General features: G+C 47.1%; 1 protein-coding gene across 4 annotated transcripts in view; it reads right to left on the bottom strand.

Annotated features, from left to right (window-relative positions):
• Positions 1–9,768, bottom strand: part of pawr (PRKC, apoptosis, WT1, regulator) — a 165,456-nt gene extending 155,688 nt beyond the window's left edge. The window contains exons 1-2 of one of the 4 annotated variants that reach the window (XM_060839586.1): positions 9,658–9,768; positions 8,535–9,235 (exon numbers count right to left, since the gene is read on the bottom strand). In XM_060839586.1, coding sequence (XP_060695569.1) covers positions 8,535–9,041 — 507 coding nt within the window. In that variant the 5' untranslated portion in view covers positions 9,042–9,235; positions 9,658–9,768. The other 3 variants (XM_060839588.1, XM_060839589.1, XM_060839587.1) reach the window with 3 other exon arrangements.
• Positions 9,769–10,011: the final 243 nt, after the last annotated feature.

Here is a 10,011-nt window from a genome sequence, read left to right on the forward strand (position 1 = left end):
CAGTGGTTTTTGGTATTTTTGGGGAAGGGGAGCTAAGTTTTCAATAGTTATCGAGCACAGAAACAGACCGTTTGGTTTAACCAGTCCATGGTGCCAATAATCCCAAACAAAATAGTCTGACCTGCCTGCTCCTGGCTCACATCTCTCCAAACCTTTCTTATTCATGTCAATGTACTTGTCGGAGTGTCTTTTAAACGCTGTAACTGTGATTGCATCTGTCCCAACATTGGCCATCATTCACACCAATAGCAACCTCCTGCTAGACACAATGGAAATATCCTACCTTGATATCCAATGCCATTTCTGTCACTGAATCTTCAACTACCAACATCCTGGAGGTCACCACTGACCAGAGACGGTACTGTACCTGCACTGCCCATAGAAATACTGAATGCAGCTCCAAAAACCTTCATGAAACTTGACACCATCCAGGAAATGCAGCAGTCTTGATTGGCCCCACATCCACAAACATCCCCTCCCTCCACCACCGACACTCAGTAGCAGCAGTGTGTACTATCTACAAGATGTGTTGCAGAAATTCACCACAGATCCTCAGACAGCACCTTCCAAACCAAAACAACCACTTCCATTGAGAAGGACAAAGGCAGCAAATACATGAGAACAGCACCCCCTACAAGTTCCCTTCCAGGCCATTCACCATCCTGACCTGGAAATATATCCTTTGATGTCACTGGGTCAGAATGCTGGGATTCCCTCTCCAAGGGCATTGCGGGTCCACCTAACAACAAAGACTGTTCACCACCACATTCTCTTGAACGAATGGGAGAGGGGATTGTGAAACGGTAATGCCTCTGGGTGAGTAATCCAGAATCCCGGGCTAATGTTCTGGATTCACAAGTTCAAATCCCACCATAGCAGAGGGTGAATTCGTTAAAAATCTGGAATAAAAAGCCAACCCAAAAAAATCAAGCCCAAGACCCCTGCTGGATACCCCAAAACCAGCTCATTAACACCCCTGAGGGAAGGGAATTACCATGCTTACCCCATCTGGCCTACATGTGACTCCAGACCCATAGCAATGGGGTTGATTCTGAATTTAGGGATGACTCAGTTGGCAACACCCACATTTCATAAATGATTTTTCGAGAATAAAAGATGGGCAACAATTAAGAACGCAGGGTGAGCAAAGGAGAGCAAGAGCTTGACACCAAGTTGGAAAAGATCAGCTACAAACTTCAAGCAGCCTGTTTGCAGAGTTTCCCAAAGAGAGCTCACTGGGTCAGAGGCAGAAGCGGACACCTTGCACTCTGGATGAAGCTACAACAGCAAAGGACAGAGACCTGCTCCCTCTGACGGGTCGAGATCATTTTCCAGCATCAATGTGGAGTCGCAGTGGGAAATAAATTTGGGAACCACTGCTTTAATGGCAGGAGCGCTGTTAGTTAAAATAATGGGAGGGAGCCAAAGTCAAACATTTAAACTTGATGACAAGGACTTTGTAGTCAATCTGAAATATCAACTGTTCATTACATTTAAACTTGCCTTGGATGGAATTTCTAACTTTATCACTGCTATTTGGGACAGAACCCTGTGCAACGCTCAATCAGACTGAAGAATTATTACTGAGCTGCACAGAATCTGAACCAGGTATCATCAGTTTAAATATATCAAGGTCAAATCAGTTTCAGAGTATGAAAGAAAAGGGAATAGAGTTGGATTGAGAGATAAAAAAAACAGAAAAAAGTTTGCAACAGCTTTTCAGAAATGTCCAATGGCATGGCACTCTACACTAAAAATTAGTTCTTAGTATCAGAGTTTGTCAGTAATTAAAATTGACCGACACTGAAATGGACAAGTCCTCATTTCTATTTCATCATTGTTCCAGTTCTGAGGAAGAGTCACTTGACTGGAAACATTAACTCTGATTTCTCTCCACAGATACTGTCAGACCTGCTGAGCTTTTCCAGCAATTCCTGTTTTTGATTCTCAGTTCTCTTAGTAAATTTATTGATTAGTGATCACTTAAGTGCAGTAACGTAATTCCATTCCGCGTGCTTCAATCACTATTGCTGCACAGCAGCACTGCATCATGAAGCTGCTAAAGGTAAGAGAACCCTGCAGCTCTAGAGTTTACTGGGAGGTGAAATGTCGTTTTTCCAAAGCAAAGAAAATATTATGTGGTCAAAGAAAATGTACTGGACTACCAAAATAATGAGCCATGTTCCCTCCCTCATTTGGTTAATATGCTAAATTCTCTGAAACATCAATGCACAGTCTCCACTGCATTAACTTAGACAGCAGCCAACAAACATTACTGCATCCAAACACGGACTGAAAAAAATCAACAGACTAATGGTCCTCACACGTCACCATGACAATATGTAATTATGTCAGACAAGGTGCAACTAGCTTTCATTTGATTTTACGCTGCTGCCTCACCCTAGCCTAAGGGCAAGCAGACAGTTCCATTAGTAACAGCTATAACTCTCAGATTTACAAACTGGGCTCACTTTCCCAGTTTTATATGATGGAGTGAAGAGGATAACGTTTACATTAAGAGGGAACATGTTGTGCACGTCGATTTATGCTGCGAACCAAGAGGATAAGGGCCAGCAGCTGAGAAACAAAATAAAAGCCATCAAACTGGCTTCTTCCATCCTGGTCGTCACATGATCCAACCAGACCAGAACTGTTCAATCACCCTGGAGTCCACGGGCTCACATCCAACATGAAACTGGTAGCTGGGTGTAAAGGTCTAGACACCATCTTAAACTCAGGGTCAGGCTTTATCCCTCAAACACACATCACTAAACAGTTTAGAGGAGCTTTCTGTGTGTAAATTGGCAATTATCTGTGCTATTTTTCAACAGGGACTGCATTTCAAATGTCCTATGAAATGTTTTGGGACACAGAGGTGCTATACAAATTCAGGTCTCTTCTTTATCGGGACAATCATTAAATGAACCTTTTGCACTCTAACTGCTGTCCACCTTATGGCAGAGAGAAGGAACTAACTGACCGAAATAATATTCACCTTGCCTCTTCACACAGGGGGTGCAGTGACCTGGACCTGACTCGTCAGCACTGTAGAAGGAACCACTGTTTTTCTAGTCTCCAGTTGGCAGGGTGTTGAATGGGAATCAGGTCACATCCATGTCCATTGTCAGTGCCTTTTTGAATAAATTGTCCTCGATGCCTCCATCAGTCTCTCTCTGCATTGCTTCCCTGATCAAGAACCACTCAGTCCATTTTCACCAATATGTCCAGCTCAGGAAAAACAGAACCAACGAGGAATTGGCAACAACTGACTCCGTATCTGAAGGAATAATTACCAACGTTGCTCAGTCCAACCTACGAGATCAGGGTTAGTTCAGTAAGTAATGCTGGATCTCTCAAAGAGCAGACAATTCATCAGGCATTTCCACGTCATGCTGTTGAAACCTCTCTCCACGTGCAGCACAGAGTCACACAGCACAAACCACCCAGCAAAGGGTCAGTTATCAACTCTGCAGGCTTCCAACTCCAGCACCGAATCTGATATCATCAGAGCTGCTAAACTGCCATTAGCAAACCAGATGGGCTATCCTTCTGGAATGTTCTATTCAGTATCAGAACGCTCAGCAATGGACTACAACTTCAGTGTCAACAAGTAACTTCCCACCGGCCAAATTACCTACTTCTATTGATGGTCACACCACTAAGTCAAATGGAGGGAAAGAAATAGGTGAACGTGACAAGTCCAATGACTCTTCTTCAGACCCTTCACTGGACTGGAATCGTTAACTCTGCTATCTCTCCACAGATGCTGCCAAATCTGCTTTTGTTCTGGATAGACTGCAGTTATTTTCCGCGGAACAGAGGCATTATTGCAAAGTATCGATGACGTGGGGGAGATCAATGACAAGGGGACATGGATTTAAGGTTCGGGTCAGAACACTCACAGGGGATGAGTGGAAATTTCTTTTCACCCAGAGGGTGATGGGAATCTGGAACTCTCTGCCTGTACAAAAGGTGGGAGACACAGAAACCCCCATCACATATCAGACGTGCACTTACAATACTAAGGCACACTAAGTTATGGGCGAAGGCCAGGGAAATAGGAGGAGAAGAGTCAGGTGTTTTTGAGCTGTGCCGAAGGGGTCTTTTCCTGTGCTATCAACCTCGACTTTAATCCAATATCACAAAAGGCACACCAATACCCTTTTTGCCAATTGTACACTGCTTTTCTCAAAATGGATGCAAACATTGCAAGACTGCAATAATTTTTTATTCCTAACCAGACAGTGTTAACTCCAGGATATAATTGAGGCGCTATAGTCAGCCATGTATAACTCTCTCACATAAGTCACATAAATGGTGAACAATGTGAACAAACCCAATCTACAGTAATTCTTAATCCAAACTACAACACCACAAAGGAAGATTATTTTGGGAACCAGTTACAGGGGCAACAAAATGACCACAAAGTAAAAAGGCAACTGAATAAAGATCTGGTGATTATGATTCAAACGATGTGAAGAATATAATCTCTGATTTGGAGATGCCAGTGTTTGACTGGGGTGGACAAAGTTAAAAATCTCACAACACCAGGTTATAGTCCAACAGGTTTATTTGGAAGCACTAGCTTTCAGAGCGCTGCTCCTTCATCAGATAGTTGTGGAGAATAAGATCATCTCACAACCTTATTCTCCACAACCACCTGATGAAGGAGCAGCGATCTGAAAGCTAGTGCTTCCAAATAAACCTGTTGGACTATAACCTGGTGTTGTGAGATTTTTAACGATATAATCTCGAGCCAAGGAGTCAATCGTTAAAATGCACTGTGTCACATGTATAGAATGAGAAAATTTACCAAAATTTTTCAGTCTAAAATAAATTAATGACAACTTAGAAGAATTCCCCATGCACTAAAGTACACGGAATGGTGACTGAATCCTACAGCGCTTTCCACAAAAGAGATCAGTAAGGATGATAAAATCCTCAACATCCAAGTTATAACATAGATACGATGCAACATTGCATTATCTAACTACTATTTAATCCAAATAAACCAAACTGCTTTAATAAATCTGAATGAAACAACGTGAATCATACCAATGTGAATTTAAAATTAAATAAATTGGGAAAACTCACCAATTCTCAACCATGGTTTAACAATTACATTAAATTCAGACTTATGCTCCAGTGCAGCACAAAGGGAAAATGACACATAGGAACCAGGAGTAGGCCATTCAGCCCCTCTAATCTGTTCCACCATTCAATGGGGTAATGGCCGATCTGTGGCCTAACTCATTTACCCACCTTTGGTGCATATCCTTTAGTATCTTTGCTGAACAAAATTACTCCTCAAGGGGTTCTCTCTTAGAAACCCACCTGCCCTCTCGGATGGATGACAGCTGTCTGTGGCCTCCGGGCCAATACTTATTCAATGACAGAGCAGGGTCCAGGAGCTGACTGTCCTCCTCCTGCTGCTGGTTTTTAAAGAGTCAGGTCATAGGCATGGAAACAGACCCTACAGTCATGCTGACTATATTCCCAAATGAAACTAGTCCCACCTGCCTGCATTTGGCACATATCCCTCCAAACTTTTCCTATCCATGTACTTATCTAAGTGCTACTTAACTCTTGTAACTGTAACGGTATCAAACACTTGCTCTAGCAGTTCATTCCACAAACAAACCACTCAATGCATTAAGTGGCTTTCTATCCTCACAAATACTGAGTTTCTCCAGCACATCTGTCTCTCATGTCCTCTTTAAATCTTTCTCCTCTCACCTTAAAAATATGCCCCAAGGGAAAAGACCGTTATGGTTCACCTCATCCATGCCCCTCATGATTTTATAAACCTCAGCTCCTCAAAGCTACTGTCACATAAGGACCCCACTGCGCACAAACTGGTTGTCCAATTTCTCACATTACAGCAGCAGCAATACCAACTCAGAGAAAACCCATTTGGCCTTAAATTGGGTCGGGGTGCCTCAAGGCCTGGATAATTCTGATGATGTTTTCTCTGCTTCAACTTGAAGCAACACTGAGTAAAAGACCAGACCACATGGTGGTCCAATCCATAGCAGCCGATGTTTCAGCAACATCTGTGCCGATCTCAGAGTGGCCACCACTCACTATGCCATCAGGCAGGAATGAAAAACTACCAGAATGCTTGGAGGTATCCCGCTACATTTATAATTAGACAAACAAGCCTGGGTCTGCTTTGTAAAGTATTGCCCTGTCAAGGTGGCATAACAGGAACTTTGTCACATCATTCATTTCCATCAACGATATTTTTGTGTGCACACATGTATACCTCAAGACTCCAATTATACAACAGTAAACAACATACAAAATTCATTGCCCCAACATCGCTGGCCCCCTCCACTCACCCAAACAAACACCATTACAAAGAAATTACTTTTGATAATCAAGAATATTAAAAGTTTTGATGTCAAATTCTCACAACAGTTCAATCAGTTACACATTTTCCCTTTGAAATAAAATTTTACAAAGTCTAACACGGATTTTGTTCCTTTTTGTTTTAGGCTGAGTTTATACGATGGGACGGATAAAAGTTAATGCCGTCCGGGAGATGGAGATAAACCCAGTTGGGATTATCCAGCTGTTTCAGGCCTTCCCTGTGTACACACAGAAATTTTAACATTTTAATGGTTTGGATAGTCCCTACCCCACCCCAAATTAAACAAAAAAAAACTCGTACAGATAGAAGAGAGAGAGGTTGGTTACATCAGTGGGTGAAACACATTCACTTCAACATCAACAGCAGTTGCAAATGATCAAGTCAAATCCTCCACCATGGTACCTAGTCTTAGGGGTCGCCTTTAGCCTTTCAAAAATCTCATTGCAGATTCAACAAACGAGAGAAACAGACCCTTAACTTGGAACATGAAAATATAAAACTCTATAGAATAAACATGCAATAGATGAACCTCAGGATACAGCAAAGCATTTACCAGCCAATGAGATCCTCTTTCAAGTACAGTCATTGCCGTAACATAGGAAGCATGGTCGCCTGTTTGCACGTAGCAAGGTCCCACAAATAGTTACATTATACGCCATGGCTCGATTTACTTATAAAAGGCTCAGCAATCCCATGTGACATTTGATGCAGGGACACAGGCTTAGGGAGCCCAATTGAAATCAAGATCAATTGAACAAGTGGAATTTAATCTATGTTTTAAGCTGCATATATTCATTCCTTCCTGTTATACTATTACAGAACCTGAGGAAAACACGTGGAATACATTCTTATTCATACATTAACGGGTTTCAGAGCACCTTCCTAAAAGAAACTGGATAGCCACTTGAATTTAGCAGCAAAAGGGGTGGGGAGTGGGGATGACAACTTTTAACAAGAGCTAGTATGCAGATGACAGACTAAATGGCCTCACTGCAGTCTATGATGATGCAGCTGATACACAACAAGGTCTCGTGTGGATTTGAATATCAGGATAATGATGACCGGGGGTGGGTGAGAAGGACAAGGGAGTGGGAAAATGAGGAGAATGGGAGTGTGGGATGGTGTGGTGGTAAGGAAGTGAGGTGCTGAGCACTTGGAGGTGGGAACAGGGAGAGGGAATGAGAGAGGGGTGGAAAAAAGGGATGAGGGGTGAAGGGCAGTGAGAGGGTACCACAAGGGAGGACGCCAGGGGGTACCAGGAAGGGAGGAGTGAAGAGAGTAAGGGGATTGAGGGAGTACCAGACAGGAGGGGGGTACCACCAGAAGGGAAGGAAGTGAGCGAGTAGTCGAAGCAGTGAAGGAGTGAGGGTGTGACACAGGGAGGGGTGAGGGGGTGACACGGAGGGATGAGGGGGTTGCATGGGGAGGGGGTGAGGGGGTGAAGAGTGAGACACGGGGAGGGATGAGTGTGAGACACGGGGAGGGATGAGGGGGTGGAGAGTGTGACACGGGGAGGGATGAGGGAGTGACACGGGGAGGGATGAGGGAGTGACACGGGGAGGGATGAGGGAGTGACACGGGGAGGGATGAGGGGGTGAAGGGGGTACACGGGGAGGGATGAGGAGGTGGAGAGTGTGACACAGGGAGGGATGAGGGGGTGAAGGGGGTACACGGGGAGGGATGAGGGAGTGACACGGGGAGGGATGAGGGGGTGAAGAGTGAGACATGGGGAGGGATGAGGGAGTGACACGGGGAGGGATGAGGGGGTGAGGAGTGAGACACGGGGAGGGATGAGGGGGTGGAGAGTGAGACACGGGGAGGGATGAGGGGGTGGAGAGTGTGACACGGGGAGGGATGAGGGGGTGGAGAGTGTGACACGGGGAGGGATGAGGGAGTGACACGGGGAGGGATGAGGGGGTGGAGAGTGTGACACGGGGAGGGATGAGGGGGTGGAGAGTGTGACACGGGGAGGGATGAGGGGGTGGAGAGTGTGACACGGGGAGGGATGAGGGGGTGAAGGGGGTACATTGGGGAGGGGGGAGGGATGAGGGGGTGGAGAGTGCGACACGGGGAGGGATGAGGGAGTGACACGGGGAGGGATGAGGGGGTGACATGGGGAGGGATGAGGGGGTGAGGGTGAGGGGGTGAGCCAGCTGCCTACCTCAGTGGATGGGATGTTGACCACTCCTGTAGACCTCCTCTTCTCCCTGAGCTTCCTCTTCTCGATCTGCCCTTTGCCCTTCCTGGCGCTGGGCCCGGAGCTCTTACCCTTCTCTTTGATCTTGCTGCTGGCGGGAGGTGACGCCGAGGAAGCGGCGGGAGCGGCGGACGGACTCTCCGCCTCCACCTCGTCCGCCGCCGGGTTCCTGGCTCCGCTCTCGCTGCCTTTGGTGGCGCCGCTCCCGTCCTCGTCCGGCCGCTTGTTGATGGGAGGGACACTCCTGGCGGCCGCTCGCTCCCGGTCCCCGGCGCTACCGCCGCCGTTGTTGTTGTTGTTGTTGCTGAGCTCGGCGGCGGGCGGCGGGGCACCGTTCCGGTTCGGGCCGCTCTCGGCGGAGTTAGCGCCGGTTGCTGCGGCGAACCGGGCTCGCATCTTCTCCCGCTTGGCTTTCCATTCCTCCAGGAAGTCGGTGGTATTCCCGGGAGGTCGGTAACCGCCGCTCGCCATCGCCAAACCCCAGAGACACCGAGAGAGAGAGAGGATTACAACAAACTCTCCCCAGGGGAGAACACTCCTCTCTCTCCACAACAACAACAACTCTAGTCCGGGGCGCCTTTTGTTTCTCAAGCCTTCAGAGAGAGAGAGAACCCCCCCAGAAATAAATCCTCAGGTGCGGGGAGGGAGAAGGAATCCCGGGAAAGCTGGAAAACACGGAACAAAACAAAGATAGCAACTTTTACAAACTTTGTCAAACTTTTCAGAAAGTTCATTCAACTTTTCGCCAACTTCCCAAACTCGGCTCAAAGTCTCTCCCCGTTCCCCCCCAGCGCCCTGGGACAGCTCCGTACCTGCAGCCGGCTCCCTCCCCCTACCCCCCGGGGCCCAGGTGACTACTGTCCGTCGGTTCTCCCCCCCCCCGGGGGCTCCCGGTTCCCTCCCCTAGCCCCGGCCCACTGCCCGCAAAGACCTGCCGCCGGCAGCGATGAAATCCCAGAGCGCAGCCGCACCGTCCCCTCCCCCACCCCGGGGGGCGGGGGGGATCCCCTCCCTCCACCCGGTACCTGCAGAGACCCAGACAGACAGACACACACACACACACAGAGACAGACAGACAGAGAGGTACCTCAGATCATGAGAACAGCAGCAGCAGCAGTGTCCCTCCTCCCTTGTACCTGCACAGCCCGACACTGAGACCGGGGGGTGGGAAACTGCTCCTGCTCACAATGTTCTTCCACCTCCTACCTGCAGGGGAGGGGAGAGAGAGAGAGAGAAACACAAAGAGAGAGGCAGAGGGAAAAAGACAAGAGAGGAAGAGACAGAGGGGAACGTAAAGACAGAAAAAGACATGCACAAAATGAGAGTTTAGAGAGAGAGAAAAAAAACACAGCCAGAAACACAGAAAAAGATATGAAAACAGAGACACAAACAGAAATAAAGACAAAGACAGAAACAGAGGCAGGAACAGGGACCAAAACAG

Source organism: Hemiscyllium ocellatum, chromosome 19 (genome assembly GCF_020745735.1).
Source record: "Hemiscyllium ocellatum isolate sHemOce1 chromosome 19, sHemOce1.pat.X.cur, whole genome shotgun sequence".
Lineage (NCBI taxonomy): Eukaryota > Metazoa > Chordata > Chondrichthyes > Orectolobiformes > Hemiscylliidae > Hemiscyllium > Hemiscyllium ocellatum.